The sequence below is a fragment of the Myotis daubentonii genome, chromosome 15 (assembly GCF_963259705.1).
Source record: "Myotis daubentonii chromosome 15, mMyoDau2.1, whole genome shotgun sequence".
Lineage (NCBI taxonomy): Eukaryota > Metazoa > Chordata > Mammalia > Chiroptera > Vespertilionidae > Myotis > Myotis daubentonii.
The window spans coordinates 8867959-8887248 of NC_081854.1; the positions used below are offsets into that span (position 1 = coordinate 8867959).

At 62.4% G+C, this 19290-nt stretch overlaps 4 protein-coding genes across 6 annotated transcripts in view; 2 read left to right on the top strand and 2 right to left on the bottom strand.

Annotated features, from left to right (window-relative positions):
* The first annotated feature begins 670 nt into the window (after positions 1-670).
* RPL18 (ribosomal protein L18) lies at positions 671-4426 on the top strand. 3 transcript variants are annotated; one of them, XM_059665987.1, is made up of 7 exons: positions 671-805; positions 1894-1980; positions 2326-2433; positions 2808-2906; positions 3508-3631; positions 3810-3879; positions 4309-4426. In XM_059665987.1, the coding sequence occupies exons 1-7, from the start codon at positions 803-805 to the stop codon at positions 4382-4384; spliced, it is 567 nt and encodes a 188-aa protein (XP_059521970.1). In that variant the 5' UTR covers positions 671-802; the 3' UTR covers positions 4385-4426. The 3 variants fall into 3 exon arrangements, with proteins under 3 accessions (XP_059521970.1, XP_059521968.1, XP_059521969.1); XM_059665985.1 differs by lacking the exon at positions 671-805 and adding an exon at positions 1013-1036; XM_059665986.1 differs by lacking the exon at positions 671-805 and adding an exon at positions 1013-1036 and having other exon boundaries at positions 2334-2384.
* A 1888-nt stretch (positions 4427-6314) lies between these two features.
* FAM83E (family with sequence similarity 83 member E) lies at positions 6315-15231 on the top strand. Its single transcript, XM_059665974.1, has 5 exons — positions 6315-6803; positions 7750-7917; positions 8259-8383; positions 12263-12716; positions 14263-15231. Exons 1-5 carry the CDS (start codon positions 6336-6338, stop codon positions 14530-14532), a joined length of 1485 nt encoding a protein of 494 aa, XP_059521957.1. The 5' UTR covers positions 6315-6335; the 3' UTR covers positions 14533-15231.
* On the bottom strand, positions 10391-10944 carry SPACA4 (sperm acrosome associated 4). The gene has a single exon (XM_059667267.1). The coding sequence runs from the start codon at positions 10942-10944 to the stop codon at positions 10480-10482; it is 465 nt and encodes a 154-aa protein (XP_059523250.1). The 3' UTR covers positions 10391-10479.
* Positions 15232-15303: 72 nt separating the features above from the next.
* SULT2B1 (sulfotransferase family 2B member 1) overlaps positions 15304-19290 on the bottom strand; it is a 34552-nt gene continuing 30565 nt past the window's right edge. Inside the window, exons 6-7 of the mRNA XM_059665981.1 lie at positions 17970-18150; positions 15304-15523 (exon numbers count right to left, since the gene is read on the bottom strand). Of these exons, the coding sequence (XP_059521964.1) occupies positions 15330-15523; positions 17970-18150 (375 nt within the window). The 3' untranslated portion in view covers positions 15304-15329. The remainder of the gene's footprint in view (positions 15524-17969; positions 18151-19290) is intronic.

Sequence of the window (19290 nt, forward strand, 5' to 3'; positions counted from 1 at the left end):
CAGAAATTTTTTTTGCCCATCCCCGCTCTCTACCCCACCCCCAAGCCCGAGACCTCAGTCGGCCTCCTCTGCGCTCCAGCACCGTGCACATCCCTCACCACGAACCCGCTGGGCCATTTGAATCCCTCTGGCTGAGAAAAGCCGCCCCCCCGGTGGCAGAAGCTGCAGAGGGATCAGGGAAAGGCCCTCTGGGGGCAGAGGGAGCAGCGAAACCTAAAAGGTAAAAATGCAGGCTGGGCTGCAGCAAGGAAGATCTCGGGTTAGACCTCCAGCAGGACTTCCCAAGCTGCGGCCGCGCCTGGAAGCACAGCACCAGATAAGACAGTCTGATAAGGAAATGACCCGAGCGCGGAGTCAGAGGTTTCCCCGCGGTCTAGACCAGCCCCTCCTGCCCCGCCTCCTCCTCGCCAACATTCTTCCTGCCCAGTCCTCCTGAAGTCACAGAGAGGTTGTCGGCTTCGGGCCAGAGAGTCCCGGCGCGACCAGTCCTCCCAGGTCCGCGCGCGACATCTGTCTCGCTCCCAGATCCCTTTCTTCCGGAAGAGCATCGAGACCAGGGTCTGGGTAGGGCTAGAGAGGCCCCGACGTGCTGGCCCTTTTTCCTCTTTGGTTGTCCCGCCCCCCCCAATTCCGGAAACGCCTATCTAGCCGTCAGTCCGATTCACCATAGAGAAGCCCTACTCTCCTTAGCGTGCCGGGTCGCGCTAGTGTGACGTCACGTAGGCGCCGCTCGCTGCAGGCTTTCCCCGCCCACCCGGCGCCGCTCTCTCTTCCCGGACCTGGTGGAGCAGAAGGCGCCATCATGGTGAGTGCGCTTTGAAGGCGTCTGGGGCTGGGCCATCCGCCTCCATCCACCGCGGTTTCGGGCTTGGGGCGCGCCAGAAGAAGGCAGGGGCCCTGGGGGTGTCCGAAAGAGGCGATTCCCGTGGTGGCGGGGCTATTTAGGGGCCCCCGAAAAGCAGGGATGCGTCAGTCCTGACAGCCTCCACCCCTCCCGTAGTTTTCCCTGATAGCTCCCATTGAATAGATGCCCGAGGTGAGGTACGAGTGGCTAAGTGATACCACCGGGGTCGAAATGCCAGGAAGTGGCGGAGCCAGGATCCTAGGCGCTGGTGCCACAGCCATTCAGCCTCCGGCCTTCTGCCGCCCCTGCCCGGACCTGTCACTCCCCAACCCGAAAGGTTGGGTTCTGGGGGGGTTGTCGAGCGTCCCGAGCCCGGGTTTGGGGACAGGCAGGCCTCCGTGCGAGTCTGGGCTCCCCGCCCGCCCTGTGATCTGGCTCCCCCGGCCTGTGCCCGACTTGCTCCATCTTTTTAATGGGAGCACAGCAGTCCTGCCTCTCAGGTTCGAGTTTGGGGAGAGGTTGTGTGACGTGCTCACCATGGACTCGCGCATAAGTGTTGGTTAAACGGCAGCTGGCATAACAGTCTGCAAAGGAAACCTCCCCGAAACAGGCTGGGGGAGTCGTGGGCCTTCCTGAGTTTTCTTAACGCTGAAGTGGGAACCTTCTTAGCCTGCGGTTGTTGGGAATGTTTTCTTCGGCCATTCTCCATGCGTGGGAGCAGCATTGAGAACTTAGGCGCCTTGTCGAAAAAGTCAATTTATAAAGAAATAAAAATGTTGACTGAGTCAATGTGGCTTCTGTGTTAAAACTTCCCCCAACGGGCTGGGTGCCACGTAAAGGCTTTGCATGTAGGGTTAGCCCCTTTGTACAGGGGGTTCCTTTTGAAGTCCAGAGAGTTGAAGCGACTTTCCCGGGGGTGGACCTGGGATTTGTTGTGTCTGCAGAGACCGGGGCTCTGGCTCTCTCTGGGAGACAATCATTGGTAATGGTCACGGGGTGAGTAATCTGCAGCTCACAGTGGGGTCTACGGTCCCCCCTTTACCCTGCAGGGAGTCGACATCCGCCACAACAAAGACCGAAAGGTTCGGCGCAAGGAGCCCAAGAGCCAGGACATCTACCTAAGGCTGTTGGTCAAGGTGAGGTGGGGGCCTGTGGCCCTTGGGCAGGGCCACCCCAAACCTGCAACGTCCAGGGCTTCCATGCTCCTGTCGCCCCAGGCTCCTCTCAGCGGCTTGCCCCTGGGCTCACGTCTCAGAGCTTCTGGAAGTTCGGTGCTTCCAGCTTCTGTGCTGTGTACAGCTGGGGGTTGGGGTGAGGGGGGAGGATTTTCTGGGGCCCTGACCAGGATGGACCTGGGCTGGCTCTCCCCGGAGCTCCCCGAGATCGGGGAAAGCCAGAAGGCATTTGTTTGCCCCTAGAACGTTGGGAGGGAGGGGAGCCTGGCCTGGAAGTTCTCGTTCATCATTTCCCTTTCCCTCCAGCTATACAGGTTTTTGGCCAGAAGAACCAACTCCACCTTCAACCAAGTGGTGCTGAAGAGGTTGTTCATGAGCCGCACCAACCGGCCGCCTCTGTCCCTTTCCCGGATGGTGAGGGGCTGCCGGGGGGACAGCCAGCCCGGGGAGCAACTGGATTGTGTCTGGAGCTGGGCTCTGGCCGGGAGGGTGGGCTTGGAGCTCTGACCCTGGCTTGGCTGCTTGGCCTTGTGGGGTGGGGTGGGGTGGCTACCGTGGCTTCATGACGTCATCCTGAGGCTTCGGGTCATGCAACACAAGTCTTGGATGTCAAGGACCCTCCTGGGGGAGGTCTGTTGAGAAACCTGGAACCTAGCTTAGGCCTGTGCTAGTGTGAGAGATGGGTGAGGGTGGGTTTAGGGCCAGCTGTCCTGGTCCTTGGTTGCCTGAAGCTGCGGGATTGGATTCAGACCCCAGGCGGGACTTAATGTGGATCTCCTCCCCCAAAGATCCGCAAGATGAAGCTTCCTGGCCGGGAGGGCAAAACTGCCGTGGTTGTGGGGACTATAACTGATGACGTGAGGATCCAGGAGGTGCCCAAACTGAAGGTGAGTGGGGAGGGGCTCTGAGTGGGGTGACGTCCTGCGTCCCTGGGCAAGCCCCTCTGGGCGCTGCTGACTGCTGGCTCTTGAGCCAGACAACCTGGGTTCGAGTCTAGATCTCTCTGTCACTTTGTCATCTTTGGACAAAGTCCTAAACCTTTTTTCTTTGTTTAATATGTTTTTTATCGATTTCAGAGGAATGGAGAGATGGAAATACCAATTATGAGAATCATTGATTGGCTGCCTCCTGCATTCCCCACTCTGGGGATTGAGCCTTCAACCCAGCCATGTGCCCTTGACCGGAATCAAACCTGGGACCCTTCAGTCCGAGGGCCAGTGCTCTATCCACTGAGGCCCTAAATCTTTTTATGCCTCAGTTTCCGTAAGGCGCAATGGCTTTGAATTGCTGCCTTCTAAGGAGTTTCTGGAAGTAAAGTGATAAAAACAGCTGTTGTCCACTTGGGTTGCTCCCTCTAACAGGAGTTAGTTATAGGGCTGAGCAAGCAGCAGGGCTTCTCTGTGGGGCCAGGGCAGTGAACGTAAGTCCCAGCAGCCCCTGGCGGCCATGCAGGGGGCTCCGGCTGGACCTGTCCTCTGTGTCCCCTAGGTGTGTGCCCTTCGTGTGAGCAGCCGCGCCCGGAGCCGCATCCTCAAGGCTGGGGGCAAGATTCTCACCTTCGACCAGCTGGCCCTGGACTCCCCCAAGGGCTGTGGCACCGTCTTGCTTTCTGGTGAGCGATGCTTAGTCTCCATGGTGGGGCCAGGTCCCCGTGTGAGTGAGGGGGGTGAGCAGTGTGACCGCTGACAGACTGGGACTTCCCCATCAGCCTGAGCCCGGGAAAGGGGCTCCTTGCAGGAGCCCTGGGTGCTGGGTTTCTGCCTGATCTGCCCCTTCCTTCCCTCCCCCAGGTCCTCGCAAGGGCCGCGAGGTGTACAGGCATTTCGGCAAGGCCCCAGGAACCCCCCACAGCCACACCAAGTGAGTATGCCAGCCTGTGCTTCAGCCCTGACTCCCGCAGTGCAGTCGAGGCCTTGCCAGGCTTCCGTTTCTCACACCAGCCAGCCTCCGTCCTCCCTACAGCTCCCCGCCTCGTCCTACCCACTCGCCCTCCAGACTCACAGCTGTGCTCCCTGTGCAGCTGGTGTTCAAGGGGCAGCTGGTTGAGGCCGAGTTGGCATCTCCCAGGTGGGGTCTGCATTTTACCCGCCTCCGGGCTCTCAGGTTGACCCCCAGGACCTGGTGCTGGCTTCACCACCCACTTTGCCATCTTGGCTTCCTGCACGGCCAGATTGCCCAGTTGGTATCAGTACTGAGGCCCCCCTGGTGTCTGTGCTGCTCAGCTAGAGGCAGCATCCCTGGCGGTGTCCCCGCTACAGTCGGCACTGACCTCCTCTCTCTTCCCCGCAGACCCTACGTGCGATCCAAGGGCCGGAAGTTCGAGCGTGCCAGAGGCCGCCGGGCCAGCCGCGGCTACAAAAACTAACCCTAAATCCTATCATGTTATTAAAGGTTTTGGATGCTGATGGCCTGTGTGTGTTACTGGGGGTGGAGTTGGGAGGTGAGCCTGTGGGCCAGGAGGCATTTGTTCGGGGAATTGGACACCCGCGCAGGTCTCCATGGAGACCAGCCCCTCCTCCGCCAGGTGTTCCTCCGCCCGCCTTCCTTCCGCCTCAGCCTGCGGGCGCCCTCTGGCGGTCAGGTCTGCTCAGCTGCTTCCGGGCCCCTGCACCTGTAGGACCCTTGCAGCCCGCTATTGAGGAAGCCCCGCCTCCTTCCCAAGAGCCAGGTGTCAGGTGTTTCTGCGCCTGCTTCCTGGGAACAGCCACACCCCTCTTAAAGGACCCGTGGTCCCCTCCCCTGCACTAAAGATACTGGGCAGGCTTGGACAGGGAAGTGTGGAGGTGGGGCTGCTGTGGGCGCAGGTGAGGCACCCCCTTTCCTGAAACCTGAGTCTGGCGGGCCGCGGGCCTCTGGCCTCTGGGGAGGCAGCCTGGTGAGTGCTCCCGGGTCGGGACCTCATACCCTGGACCCCACACCCCAGACCTCCCCCGGGGACCTGCGTGGGCCCTCCCTGTGTTTACACAAGGGGCTGGGTTCCCAGGATGCCTGGGTGAAGCCTGATGAATGAGGCCAGTCGGCCGGAGGAAGAAGCAGAAATAGGCTCAGGCTTGAAGACCCGGATTACATTGTCCTCCCAAAAAGGCAAGAGGAGGGGCAGGGGGTGGCGGGCTGGCCGGGCAGGAGGGAGAGGGGGCCTGGCTTTATTCCTCTTCCTTCTCTTGCAGGGCTAGTCGCTGTGCCCTGGAGGAAGGGGGCATCTGGGTGCTGGGGTTGGAAGGCGGGGTTGCACGAATTGGGGTCCACAGGTTGGGTCAGGAGCCTCAAATGACGTAGAGTGGTCCTGTCCAACTTCCATTAGGCATAAGCATGCAGTCAGCTAGCAGGAGATAGTGGAATTCAGGCCCCCAAACCAGGGGTCAGCATAGATCAGAGGACAGGCAGGGGCACCCAGTCCCGGGAGGTGGCCCTATCTAGGCTGCCCTCAGGCTAGAGGGGTTGAGTTGGTCCTGGGCCGGTAAGGAGACCCCCTGTGGAGCGCTCTCCCCACTGTAGCAGCCTGAGCGGGTGTGAAGGCCCACCCACTGGGGAGACCGAGCTCCTGGCCGGGAAGGGCGATGCCCAGGCTGAGGGCTGGAGTACATTTCCCCAGGGCTCAGGCGGGTCCAGAGTGGTCGGCCGGTGAGAGCTGTGAGCTAGCCGGCCAGTTGCCGGGAGAAGCATCCCCTGGACACAGAGGGGAGTCCCACGGGGCGGTCAGGCATTGAGCCTGTTGGCCTTCCAGCCAATCGAAGGGACGGCCAGAGGGTCAGTAAGACGTGCTGTCGGCCGGGGGCACACAGGCAGCCTGCTCTCCCTTTGGTGAGAGACATTCAGGTGGTTGCAGCCAGGCAGGTAGCCTGTTGCCTGGAGATGGCCAGGCAGTAGTGGGCCTTGGGCCGGGACAGGTAGGTGGTCAGCCTGACCACGCCTGAGCCAGCGGGAGGGCTGGTGGGGCCAGCAGGCTGGAGGCTGTCGTGTGCCGGAGCAGAGATGGGCAGCTGACAGGTCACCGAGTTCGGAGACAGTGCCAGGTGCTCAGCCAAACCCACACGCAGGACCACTTGTGGGGGCAGCCAGATCGTCACACAGCTGACAGCAAGGTCGGATGGCCGGCCAGCCATGGCGGCTGCAGGCCGGCGGGCCGTTGGTCTGAGCAGCGTCAGTCGGCCGGTCATTTGCGCAGCCTGACGGTCAGGACAGCACAGCGAGCCACCGGATTCCTCAGCTGCCCTGCAAGCCTGGCATAGGAAGCCGACAGGAGACCCTGATGGTCAGTGCCTGGGAGACGGCCACACCCTCAGACACCCAGCCTCAAGGTCCGCCCCGGGGGCCCCATGGCGGCCTCGCAGCTGGCAGCCCTGGAAGAAGTGGCGTCGACGGCCGGGGAGCCGCCCCTGACGGAGACCAGCCCAGGCTTCCTGTATTCCGAGGGCCAGCGGCTGGCGCTCGAGGTTCTGCTGAGTGAGGGCGCCGAGGCCTTCGAGGTGTGTGTGCAGCGAGAGGAGCTGCGGCCCTTCCTGAGCCGGGCTGAGCTCCAGGGCCTGGCCGCCGCGGCTGAGGACTGGACGGCGGCCAAGCAGGAGCCCGGCAGCGCCGAGGGAGCCGTGGCCAGCGGGGACCCCCGCAGCCTGACCTACTGGCCGGGACAGTCGGAGGAGCCGGTGCCGGTGCTGCGGCTGGGCTGGCCGGAGGACTCGGGCTGGAAGGGCATCACCCGGGCGCAGCTGTACACCCAGCCGCCGGGCGAGGGCCACCCGCCCCTCAAGGAGCTGATGCACCAGGAAATCCAGGCCGCCTGCAAGGTGGGGGCAGGGCCTGGGGGGCCTGGAGTCCATTCCCCAGACCCAGACATCCTCCCTGCAGCTCCCGGCCCGGGAGTACCATCCCCTGGGCCAGGGATTCGCACCCAGGCCCTCCGGGGACTGTCAGGTTCACATGCCTGGACCCAGGAGTCCACACCCCCAGACTCCGTCCTCAGCCTCTTAGATATGAGGGACCCCATCCTCAGCCCTTACACATCCATGCCCCTTGGGCCTAATTATGATCCCTCTTGTCTCAGTCATCGACCCTCCCCCCCCCTCCCCCGCCCCCAGGGAGGGCCCGGTTGTCTCCCCTGCGGCCCCCTGGCCGGCCCCTTTTTATTGAAAAGGTTTGGTGTTTGCCAGCTCCCACGCCCAGTACCTTACCTGGGTTAACGTGTAATTCTCACAAGGGCCCTGTGAGGTTGGGACTCACTACGTCCATTTAGGAGATGGGGAAATTGAGGCATGGGACGTTAAGTCTCCCGCCTGGAGTGGCCAAGCAGAGACTTGAACCAGGAATCAGGGCTCAGGGCTCATCCCCACACCTTCTGCCTGCAAGACCCAGGTCCCTGGCAGCCGCCCAGCCCCGAGCTCCCCTTGCTGACCCAGCAGATCAGCCCTCCCTCTGCCCCTGGCTCCAGGGCGCCCCCGGGTCCCAGGTGTGCAGGTTCCCACAGTGCACTGCGCTGCACAGGCACCCAGCCCACGCCCGGAGCAGGCCCAGCTCGGGGACCCCGTTCACCACTGTTGACATGATGACAATGACACAGCCGAGCTCGAGGGCTCCAGGGAGTTCTGCCCCTTGTTCACGTGCAGGCACTGTGTAACCATCCCACAGAGCCGGGCCCTTAACCTCAGCCCTCCAGCATCTCACCGCTAGGGCCCCACCTTCCGAGGGTCCCCCAAGCCCCAGGCTCTATCCACAGCCCCTCTCCCCGCCCCCCAGCTGGTGGCCGTCGTCATGGACATATTCACCGACCCAGACCTGCTTTTGGACATGGTGGATGCTGCCACCCGCCGCTGGGTGCCCGTCTACCTGCTCCTGGACCGCCAGCAGCTGCCTGCCTTCCTGACCCTGGCCCAGCAGCTGGGGGTGAATCCCTGGGCCACTGAGGTAGGGCCTGGCGGAAGGGACCTGAGTCCCTATCCCCCTGGTGCGGGGGGCAGCGGAGGGAGACCCGTCCCCGGGGTGGGTCCTGGGCCAGCGAGGTGGGTGCCAGCGGAGAGGGTCCCCAGGGATCTGGTGCCCATGGCACTGGGGGAAGCAGGTGGGCCTTCCCACAGGGTCCCTCTGAGTTGGGGGAACCCCCAGGAGACCCCTGAATCCCACGATTGGTGGCCCTGGGGAAGCTGGGACAACCACAAAGTGATGGGGAGGGCGGGCAGCCTGGAGGACCCCCCAGGTGGAAGTCTGTGAGGTCCGCCTCAGCGAGGCTGTGTCCCCCCACCTCCCAGAACCTGGACATCCGCGTCCTGCGGGGCTGCAGTTTCCAGAGCCGCCGGCGACGGCAGGTGACGGGCGGGGTGCGGGAGAAGTTCGTGCTGCTGGACGGCGAGAGGGTCATCTCAGGGTCCTACAGGTACAGCCCTCACCCCGCGTCCTGTCCCCAGCCTCCGAGCACGCGGACCCCCGCCCCGCCTCTGGCTCCTCGTCTGTGAAATGGGTCTGAACACCTGCCAGGAGAGGGGTTGTCGTTGGGACCGGGCTTAGGGTTGGAGCCAGGCCTGGCCCCCGCCCGGGCCCTGCTACTGGCCTCGCTGGTGGCCTGGGTGAGTCTTCACCTCTCTGGCCGGCTTCCTCTCTGGAGAATGGGGCCTGCAGTGTGTACGTAGGACTTTCCAAACCGGGAGGCCAGGCCTGGAGTCCCAGGCGGCCGGGGTGAGTAACGCCACCTCTCAGAGTGTCCGGGAAGGAATGAGACCTGGTGTGCCAATGGCTCGGTCCTCGGGCCGTCGGATGGCCGGCCTCTGCTCTCTTTGGGATCTGCCCGCCCCTGGGCCCTGGCTCTGCAGCTTCTTAGCTCTGTGACCCTGGGCCTCCCCCACCTTGAGGAAAGCGTGGATAATGAGCAACTACCTCATTGGGTCACAGCTTGGGGGGGCAGGGGCGCGGGGGTCTGGGACAGACGGGCTCAGTTTAAGCCCTAGCTCTGCCAGTTACTGGGGGTGTGACTCTGGGCACCTGACTTCACCCCTGGGTGCCCCCTGCTCACCAGGATGACACGCTGAGTGACTTTAGGGCAGGGGTGGGGAACGTCCGGCTCTCGGGCCGTAGAAGTCCCCCTCAAAATCATTTGGTTTGGCCCTGCTTGCCACAAGGCATTAGGGGAGAGTTAATTAAATGTTTGACCAAATATAGCAGGCTGATTTTTGTTTTTGTTTTAAATTCAGAGAGGAAGGGAGAGGGAGAGAGAGAGAGAAACATCAATGATGAAAGAGAATCATGGATCGGCTGCCTCCTGCACGCCCCACACTGGGGATCGAGCCCGCAACCCGGGCATGTGCCCTGACCGGGAATCAAACCGTGATCCCCTGGTTCATAGGTCGATGCTCAACCACAGAGCCACGGCGGCTAGGCTAGCAGGCTGATTCTTAAAAAATTTGGTTTTACTGATTTTAGAGAAAGAGGAAAAGAGAGGGAGAGAAAGAGAGATCAAAACATCAGTGATGAGAGAGAATCATTGTTCTTGATCGGCTGCTTCCTGCACACCAAAGCATCAAATCGTTGATTGAGCCCACAACCCAGACCTGTGCCCTGACCGGGATCGAACCGTGACCTCCTGGTCGACGCGGAACCATTGAGCCACACAGGATGGGACGGGCTGATTTTTAAGTTGAGAATTTTGTGTGGCCCGAGAATGATGTTATAAATATCCACATGGCCCTGGGCGGGAAAAAGGTCTCCCACCCCTGCTTTATAGAGTGAGGTTTTCCGGCCAAGGCACTGCCCATGTCGGGCAGGAGGGCTGTGTCCCGGAGCTTCCCTGGGCTGCACCCCTGGCCTCCGTCCAGTAGATGTCGGTAGCATCCCCCGTCAGGAACCTTTGCCAAAGACCCTGGTGTGTAGCCTTGAACATGACTCAGGCTGACTCAGAGGACTCATTACAACCCAGATTTCTGGGCCCCACGCCCATCCAGCTGGCCCGGGCTGGGGCCCGAGGATTGGCCTTGCCGGCAAGTTCCGGTTGGTCGGGGACCACACCTAGGGAACCGCCAGGGCCAGGACTGAGACGTTCCAGAGGGAATCTGCCTTCCCAGCTTCACGGGAGATTCGGTGGGAGAATGGTCCCTGGCACGGAACATAACAAGTGCTTCCTACACATCAGCTGTTGTTTATTCATATTATTTTGACCGGATTTCATCGACTCTAAGGGACCACAATGAAAGGGAGCATCCTGATCAAATTGGGGAAAGATATGGCGTCTTAGAAGCAACGAAATGCAATATTACAGCCAAACCCAGGGGCGCATCCCACCGCCAAGTCAGGCTCTGGCCTGGCGGAGCCCTGGGTCCTGGGGGGTGAGGGTGGGGGAGGGGGTGGGGTGGACAGCCAAGAATGGATGAAGCCAGGGCCACGGGGGGTTTGTCTAGGGCCTCTGGCCTTTGATGGGGGGAAGGGGGGAGCAGGCAGGGGCACAAGGAGCAGCAGAGCCCGGGGTCCCGCCCTCCGCGCTGGTCACGGTCCGTGAAGCAGCCGCAGGGCGCCCAGCGCCAGGCCGGTGGCGGCCCCCGCCCGCAGGCCGCCTGTGGGGGTGGGGGCCCCGTTGCACAGGTTGCCGTCGCAGCATTTGGAGGTGAGGCTGTAGGTGACGCCCTGGTAGGTGACGGGCTCCTGGCGGCCACACTGCGCGGACTCCAGGCAGCCTTTGTTGATGACGGGGCCGAGGTCGGGGGCCGTCCCCTGGCCCATGAAGCACTCCTCGTCGTCGCCGCAGGTCATGGGGATGCCGGGGCAGTCGGAGGAGTCGGTCAGCTCACAGAACATGCAGTCCTTGGCCCCTGTTGTGCCGGGGGGCAGAGCCAGCAGCAGCAGCAGTAGCCAGCCGGGGACCACGGTGGCCTGGCAGCGGCGCCAGGGCCCGAGCCGGACCCTGAGTGTCGGGGGCCTCCCGGAACAGCTGAGGGACCTCCGCATGCCCATGAGGCCTCTGCCCCTGGTTCTGGCCTCCCAGGGTCAGCAGCTGGAGTGTCCTCGGGTCCCAACCCTCCGCGTCCCTCTCAGAAGCTTCGTCGTGACCACGGTCTCCAGCCCCAGGGTCTCAGAAGCATTCCCAGGACAGAGACCAGCCAGCCGCTGCTGTCCGTCCAGCCTTTGTGGAGCGGAATGGGGTGACCTCACAGACCCCCCCTAGGGTTCCACGGCCACTCTGGGGGTGAGGTCATGGGTGGGCGAGGGTGTCACAATCTGAGGGGCAGGTTCGCCCGCTGACCTGCCAGGGAGCGAGGTCACAGCCACCCCGCCCAGGTAAGAACGCATGGCCCAGCCTTTACCGTCCTGGCCACTCGGCCGTCGGCCCTGCTGGGTGCCGGGAGCTGCGCCTGCCGGGTGCCCCTGCGAGCCCATTTCTCAGATGAGCAAACCAAGGCTCAGGAGGAGAACGTGGTGTGTCCAAGGCCCTAGAGCCAGGATTAGAGCCCAGGTTTATTTAATCCCAAAGAGGGCATTTATTGAGCACCTGCTGTGTGCAGGACCAGTGTTTAACATATTATTTTTATTGATTTCAGAGAGGCAGGTAGAAGGAGTGAGAAACAATGATGATGATGAGAGAATCATTGGTCAGCTGCCTCCTGCACGCCCCCCTACTGGGGATCAAGCCCATAACCCGGGCATGTGCCCTTGACCGGAATCGAACCCGGGACCCTTCAGTCCGAAGGCCGACGCTCTATCCATTGAGCCAAACCAGCCAGGGCAAGACCAGTGCTTTAGATAGCAAGCGCCGTGATGGCAGGACTGGGAAGGAGACGGCTCACCGCAGATCCAGAGAGCTGCAGAGAGCTCGACCCATGTTCTCTCCTCGAATCTTCCTGCGTTTTAGCTCCAGCTTCCAGCTGAGCAAACGGGCACACGGAGCAGGCGCAGCCGGAGCCTGGCACCCAGCCAGCGCTAAACACATGGGGGTCACCACAGGAAGCAGCCGCGTCTCAAAACAGTCCCCGTGGGCGTCAGAAAAGGAACCCCATCTCATTTCAGAGGGGGAAACCGAGGCAACCCTGTGCAAACCGGCAGAACCCAGGTTTAAAGTCAAGTCTGAGTTCAGATGATCATTTAACTTTCTTAATGCGTTGTCCTCACAGGGAAGGCGGTCCCATTCTACAGAGGGGGATGTGGAGGCCAGAGGGCGGCCCGTGTTTCCTGAGGGCCGGGTCACACAGCCTGCCCTGTGAGCAGGTTGGGGACAGGTGATGGGGACTGGATCTCGGGCTGCGCAGAGGCCCTCACCCCCTCTCCGTGCCCCCAGCTTCACATGGAGTGACGCCCGCCTGCACCGCGGCCTGGTGACCCTGCTGACGGGCGAGATCGCCGACGCCTTCAGCCGCGAGTTCCGGATACTGTACGCGGCCTCCTGGCCTCTCCCGCCGGCGCCCACTCCGGGCCCCTTCGTCAGCACCCTGGGGGGGCTGCAGCTGGCCCGCGGCCCGCACAGTGTGGCCCGCCGCCGCTCCGTGGCCCCCGTGTCGCCGCCGCCGCCTGACGTGTCGCCGCTGACCCAGCGCCTGGCCGCCTGCCGAGTCCTGGCCAGAGGCGGGCGGGAGGCCCAGGCCGCCCCGGGGCCTGCGCTCAGTGACATCCTGAGGAGCATCCAGCGCGCCCGGGCCCCCAGCGGCCCTCCAGCCCGGCCCAGCCGATCCCTGTGGGACCTGAGCCGCCTGTCCCAGCTGTCGGACTCCAGTGATAGGGACGAGGTGAGACCCGTGGCCCCCTGAGAATGACAACAGCTGGTGGGGGGGTGTGGAGGCGGCTAAGGCCATGAAAGGGGAAGAAGGGGCTTGCTGGTTCAAGGTCATCCAGTTGGGCTCAAGGGCCCTTCCTCTGTTTTCCGAGGGCCTACTATGTGCCTGGCCCCGGGAGGTCGGGAAGCCAAGCTGCTCGCCTGAGTTTCTAATCACACGGCGTTTCCTGAACCCACACTGTGTGCTGGGCAGGGGAGCGCCGGGCAGCAAGGAGCAGAGACCCCCAAGAGCCCGGGGTGTGAATCCTGCCATGATAGACCAGCCGTGAGAACCGGGGCGGGGCGGGGACTTGCCGTCTCTGAACCTCCGTGTTCTCATCTAGGAAATGGGCTGAGCGGTAGCTTCCTCCTCAGTTTGGTTGGGAGAAGGAGTCAACAGAATGAAATAGAGTCACATTCGCTCTTTCACTAGAAATTCCCCAAATGGAATTTATTTCACAACGTCCTCATCCCAGGTCAGCGGGGCAAGACGCTCACCGTGCACATTGTTGCGGAGGGGAAAGCTGAGGCCAGCAGAGAGGTTGGGTAACTTGCCAAGGTGGAAACAGTGGTCTTTCCTGGGCACCTTCCCATGTGCCAGGCCCCAGGCCAAGCGCTTTCACAGAAGTAGTTACATTTAACCTTTGCCACAGTCCTCAGAGGCGGATGTTATTGCATCTCTCCACCCATCCATCCATTTCACAGATGGGAAAACTGAGGCACCCGGGGAGGCTTGGGACTCAGCCCTGGTTGCCTCCCGGGTGGGGCTTTGACATTCTCTCTGCCCTGGCTTCCCAGATTCCAGTGTCATGAGCTCAGAGGGGACCCTTCTCCCCCTGCTAGACACTTGGGGTTCAACAGGGCCTGCCCCAATTCTCTGGGGGACCCTGGGCATGTCAAGGAGGCTGTTGAGAAGGTCAGAGCAGAGCCATGTGGGAGAAACAGGCTGACCTGGGGGCCAGGATCTCTGAGCTGTACCCCCTCTAAGCCTCAGTTTCCCCGCCTGCCAAGTGGGAGCTAGAGGCCGGTCCTGAGGGTGAGGGAGATGGAGCCCAGGAATTGCCTCCCTCGGTCCCAAGGGAGAAGGGGGATGGGCAGGACAGGGCCAAGGAACTCACCTCCACCCGGTCCTCGGCCACCCTCACCCGGCATCACCTCCCTTGGCAAATATTTGCTGCCCCCACCCGGGCGGGCGGCTGCTGGCTGCTTCCTGTTCCTCCCCAGCTGCAAACTGCAGGGTGGGGGGGGACACACCTCCTGGCCCCTTGGGAGCTCCGGGGGTCCCAGGCCTCCCTGCTCACCTCCCCGTGGTTCTGGAGCTCAGGGGCCTCCTCCCCTCCCCTCCGTGTCATGCCCTCCTTCCCTCACCTCCCTCTTCTGTGTCTTTCTCTCTCCTGTCTCATCTTCTTCCCCTTTATCGTCTGTCTCCCTCACCTCCTCCAGCTTTCACCTCCCTCGCCTCCTCCCTCCCTGGACTCAGCCCCCAGGAGCCTCCGCTCACCTCCTCCTCTCTCCCTCCACAGCTCAAGAAGTCCTGGGGCTCCAAGGACACCCCAGCCAAGGCCCTGATGAGGCAGCGGGGCACTGGCGGGGGGCCCCGGAGTGAGGTGGACTCCCGTCCGCTGGCCAGGCCCCAGCCCTGGGGCGGCCCCCTGCCCCTCATCCCTGCCGGCCGCCTCCACTACCTCTCCCCGACCAGAAGGAGGTTTGGAGACGATGCTGCACCCACAGCCCTGGAACCTAGGGGTGGCCGGCAGCCAGGCTGGGCCACCCAGGCAGGACTCAGGGGGCGACCCTGACAGAAGCCAGAGCCACCCCGGGCTGGACGACAGTGCTGTGCCTCCGGCCTCAGAGTCTGGGAAGCAGGAAGGATTTCCCCCCAATGATCCTAGAACTTGGGCAAGTCCCACGCCCACCCTAGACCTCAGTGTCCCAGTCTACAAAATGGGCGGACTGTCTGGAGGAGCTGGGGTCCCAGAACATTGCACATCCCCCCCACCCCGGGCCATGTGAGGACTTCTCTGAGGGGAGGCCTGGCGGAGGGCCCCAGGCTGGGCTGTGTGTGGGGACCCTGGGGGGCGGGGTGTCCCTGGGGCCCACCTGCTCAGAAACCTGGGCAACTGAGCTGGGCTCAGGGGAGGAGGGACCTCAATCCAGGGGGCTGAGCTGAATGAGGAGGGACTCAGATCGGTGGGGACACGCCTGCTGGGCAGCGGCTCAGGGCCCTGGTGACGGGCTGGGCAGGTGCTGGGACAGTTTTATGGGCGCTGAGGGGTTAGTTGTTGGGGCTCCCTTTCACCTCTGCTCAGAATAAACCTGCCTCCTGCCCACAACTTGCATTCTCCGCAGCCTAGTGGGGGACCCCGGGGTCCCGGTCACACCTCCCTCAGATCCAGGGGTCCAGGCCGCAGCACCCCGACTCTGGGAAGTCAGGCGCCGGGCGCTATGGGGCTTCTGAGTCACCCACCCCATCGGGGCGCCAGGTGGGGAAGAGGACCCCGCCCGGCCTCGCGCGCCCCCTGCCGCCCGCCCGCGGTATGCCACCGCCAGAGCACATCGAGGAGCCGGCGCAGGAGCGATGCGTTTATTCTCGGGGTCACGGGTGCGGGTGCTCGGAGGCCTGGGCTGGGCTGGGGCTGGGTGCGGGGCTGGGTTCGGGGTCCGGACTGGCACCCTCGGGGTCCTCGTCCCAGGGGAAGGTCGGCATCCCCCGCATCTGCTCGCGGTAGACGCGGTCGAAGGCTTCGCTCTGCGCCACCGTGAAGTGGTTCTTCCAGTCCCCGCAGACCCCTGCGGGGAGGGGGGGGGGGTCAGCATCCGGAGCGCTGCCCCGACATCCCAGCGCCCCCTTCGGCCGGAAGCCCCGCCCTCCCCGCCCCGCCCCATCTCCACGCCGCCCCCTCCCCTCCTGTGGTTGCTGACTCACACCCGCCGCCTGGACCTGGCAGACCCCGGGCACCCTTCTTGCCTCCTCTCTCCTTGGGGTCCCCCCTGCCCTGCTCATCCCGCCTGCAGACCTCTGTCCTTCCGCCACTGTACCCCGAACCCCTTAAATCTCTGCCCAGAACAGCCCCCCGCCCCACCCCCACCCAGCGCTCTGCACACCCTGCTCAGCCCCGGGGGCACCACGTCTGCGACCTGCCACTAACCCCAGGGCGTCTGCAGCCCGGGCTCTGCTCCCGTCACTGCGCTGACACCGGGCTGCTTCCCGCACTCGCGGCGCCAAGCACTGTGCCCGAGGTTTGCGACAGAATCGCTGGGGTACAGCAACCCAGCCGGCAAGGGGTCCCCCGGCCTCAAGTTCCTTCCTTCCTTTTTTTTTTTTTTTAACTCCTCACCCAAGGGAAGGTTAATTGATTGTTGTTGTTGTCAATTCTCACCCGAAGATATTTTTTCCATTGATTATTATTTTTTTATATATATTTTTATTGCCCTAACCGGTTTGACTCAATGGATAGAGCATCAGTCTGCGGACTGAAGGGTCCCAGGTTCGATACCGGTCAAGGGCACATGCCTGGGTTGCGTGCAGGAGGCAACCCATCAATGATTCTCTCTCACCATTGATGTTTCTACCAGTATCTCTCTCTCTCCCTCTCCTTTCCTCTCTGAAATCAAAATTGATTTCAGAGAGGAAAGGAGAGGGAGAGATAGAAACATCTATGATGAGAGTGAATCACTGATCGGCTGCCTCCTACACGCTCCCCATTGGGGATTGAGCCTGCAACCCAGGCATGTGCCCTTGACAGGAATCGAACCGTGCCCTCCCGGTTCATAGGTCAACGCTCAACCACCGAGCCACGCCAATCGCAAGCCTCAGGTTTCTTATCGTGGGGCTCCACCCCGTCCCTGAAATCCTGGGGCCAATGTCACTTGGTTCACATTGAATTTTAGGTGCACATATCACATCTTACATGGCACCCCTAATGAGCTGAATAATGACACCCCCTCCCAAGGTGTCCTAATCCTTGGAACCTCTGAGTGACCGACCTTTTGCGGCAAAAGGGACTTTGTAGATGAGATTAAGTGAAAGGCCTGGAGATTGGGGAAAAGACCCTGATTATCCAGGTGGACTTCATGAAGTCACAAGGGCCTTTGTAAGAGGAGACGGGAGGGTCAGCGGCTGAGAAGATGCTACGCTGCTGGCTTTGGAGATGGAGGGAAGGGGCCAGGAGCCAAGGAATGCAGGCGGGACCTGAACTGGAAAAGGCAGCGGCCGGTTCTGCCCTAGAGACTCCAGAAGGAACGGCCGGCTGGCACTTTGCTTTCAGCCCCCGGGAAACTGACTTTGGACATCTGACACCCAGAACTACAAGGGAATAAATGTGTGTTGTCTTAAGCCACTAAATTGGTGGTGTTTTGTTATAGCAGCCACAGGAAACGGATACACTTCCACTTACAAATGTAATGCAACATTTGAATGTTTATCTAGCCTCCCATGGCCCTAGCCGGTTTGGTTCAGTGGATAGAGCGTCGGCTCACAGACTGAAGAGTCCCAGGTTCAAATCAGGTCAACGGGCAGGGACCTCAGTTGTAGGCTTGATCCCCTGACCCCAGTCCCGGACACGTGTGGGGGACAACCAATTGATGTGTCTCTCCCTCTCCCTTCCACTCTCCCTGAACAAAATAAAATAAAAACCAGCCCAGGCAAGGTGGCTCAGTGGCTGAGCGTCTACCTATGAATCAGGAGGTCAGGGTTCAATTCCCAGTCAGGGCCCAGGCCCAGGTGGTGGGCTCGATCTCCAATGGTGCAGGAGACAGCCGATCAATGATTCTCTCTCATCATTGATGCTTCTCTCTCTCTCTCCCCCTCTCCCTTCCTCTCTCAAATCAATAAAAATATATATTTTTAAAAAAAACCAACGGAAAAATATCCTCGGGTGAGGATTAACAACAACAACAAAAATAAATAAAAATAGCCTCCCGTGGGTTCAGAGCTGGCCGTGGCCTTTTGTTCCCATTTGCAGCTGGGGGAGGGGCGGGGGGGTGGGAGAGGGGCTGGGGGGGCGGTGGTAGGCCTGGGGTGACAGGCACACCCCCAGCACCTGCTGTGTCCGCCCCGTGCTAAGCCCTGTGTGTGGCGTCAATCCTGGGCCCACAGGACGCAGTGGAGGCATTTCTGTTGGGAGCACCCCCAGGTGACAGTGGGGAAACGGGAGCCCAGAGAGGTTGGGGAACGCGCCCGAGCCACACAGCCAGGCCGTGGCCTGGGGAGCGTGGAACCCCAGAGGCCCCGTACCTTTCCGGAGGAAGGCACCATGGCGCTGGTCCAGCAGGCTGGGGGGCAGCAGCGAGAAGTTGGACATGGTGTTGGCCTTCATGGCATCGAAGGCCGAGTGAGCCACCACGGAGCCCAGCGCCTCCTCGCCCAGCTGCCGGCCCAGGAACTGGCAGACACGCTGCACGGAGCCGGGGAGATCCTGGGGGCAGGAGAGAGGGGTCAGGCGAGAGGGGTCAGGTGGGAAGGCAGGACGGGGGCGGGGGGGGGGAGGTGCAGCGGAGGGAGGGGACCCAGGCAAGGACGGAACGCCAGACCCAGACTTGTCTGGGTGACTCCACCTCTTTGCCTCGGTTTCCCCAGCTCCAAGCCAAGGGGTTGGGCTGTGGCCTCTGAGGGTTTTGGGATTGGGGAGGGTGCTGTGGGTGGGAGGGGAGGGGTGAGGCTGGGTCAGAGGTCACAGCAGGGGGCAGGGGGCAGGGGGCAGTCCAGCCCCTTAGGTAGAATCCTCCTCCTTCAGGTTAGAAATGGGGCGTCAGCCAGTCTGTGCCCCAAATCTGCTCCCCCCACCAGGTCCCCAGCCCAGAACGGCCCCAGATTCCCCCAGTCACACGGCCAGACTCCCAGCCGCCCCCCCCCCCCCGCTCCCCTTCCCGCGCACACCCCTGTCCTGTCAGTCATCAGCCCCTTCCCTCTGCCCTGGACTCTCCCTCCCCGTCCCCTCTGTGTCCCTGTGGCCCCGGCGCTGGTCAGGCCTGATTCTCTCCCGTGGACTCTTGTCCTGGCCTCTTCCCTGCCTCCCTGCCTCCCTGCCTCCCTGCCTCCAGTCCCCACGCCCAGGCCCCAGCCTGCTCCCAGCCCCCCTGTGGCTCCTTAGGCCCTGACACAGTTCCAGTCCCCAGGCCTCACTTCCAGGGACCGGTGCTCCCCACCCCTCCTCCTGGGACTCACGGTGCCCTGCACTACCTCCCTGTGGCCCTGGGCACGGGGCTGCCAGACAAGCCCCGTGCCACCCTCCCCCCGGCAGACACCCCTCCAGACGCAGCACCAATCTCTCCTCCCCGTGACAATGATGGTCCCAGTCCCCGTGGCCTGAGCGCCTACTGTGTGCCACGCTCTGCTCTGAGCCCCACGGGCACATCTGTGCCAATCCTGCCCACGGCCTCGCCGAGAGGAGTGAGTACCCGGCATCAGTCCATGGAGGCCCAGAGCGGGGAAGACACGGGTCCAGGGTCCCGCAGCCAGGGAGGAGCTGAGACCTGGGCCCCAGAGCCCGCAGTCCTCCCTCTGCCTCGCTGCCTGGCTTGACCTGCACCTGCCGGTCGGCCTCCCGGTCAGCCCT

Coding starts and splice junctions, on each gene's coding strand:
- FAM83E (XM_059665974.1), top strand. CDS start 6,336: ATGGCGGCCTCGCAGCTGGCAGCCCTGGAAGAAGTGGCGTCGACGGCC. Junction 8,384..12,262: donor GTCATCTCAGGGTCCTACAG/GTACAGCCCTCA, acceptor CCGTGCCCCCAG/CTTCACATGGAGTGACGCCC. Junction 12,717..14,262: donor ATAGGGACGAGGTGAGACCC/GTGGCCCCCTGA, acceptor CCACAGCTCAAG/AAGTCCTGGGGCTCCAAGGA.
- SPACA4 (XM_059667267.1), bottom strand. CDS start 10,944: ATGGGCATGCGGAGGTCCCTCAGCTGTTCCGGGAGGCCCCCGACACTC.
- RPL18 (XM_059665985.1), top strand. Junction 2,434..2,807: donor CTCTGTCCCTTTCCCGGATG/GTGAGGGGCTGC, acceptor CCTCCCCCAAAG/ATCCGCAAGATGAAGCTTCC. Junction 3,880..4,308: donor ACCCCCCACAGCCACACCAA/GTGAGTATGCCA, acceptor TCTTCCCCGCAG/ACCCTACGTGCGATCCAAGG.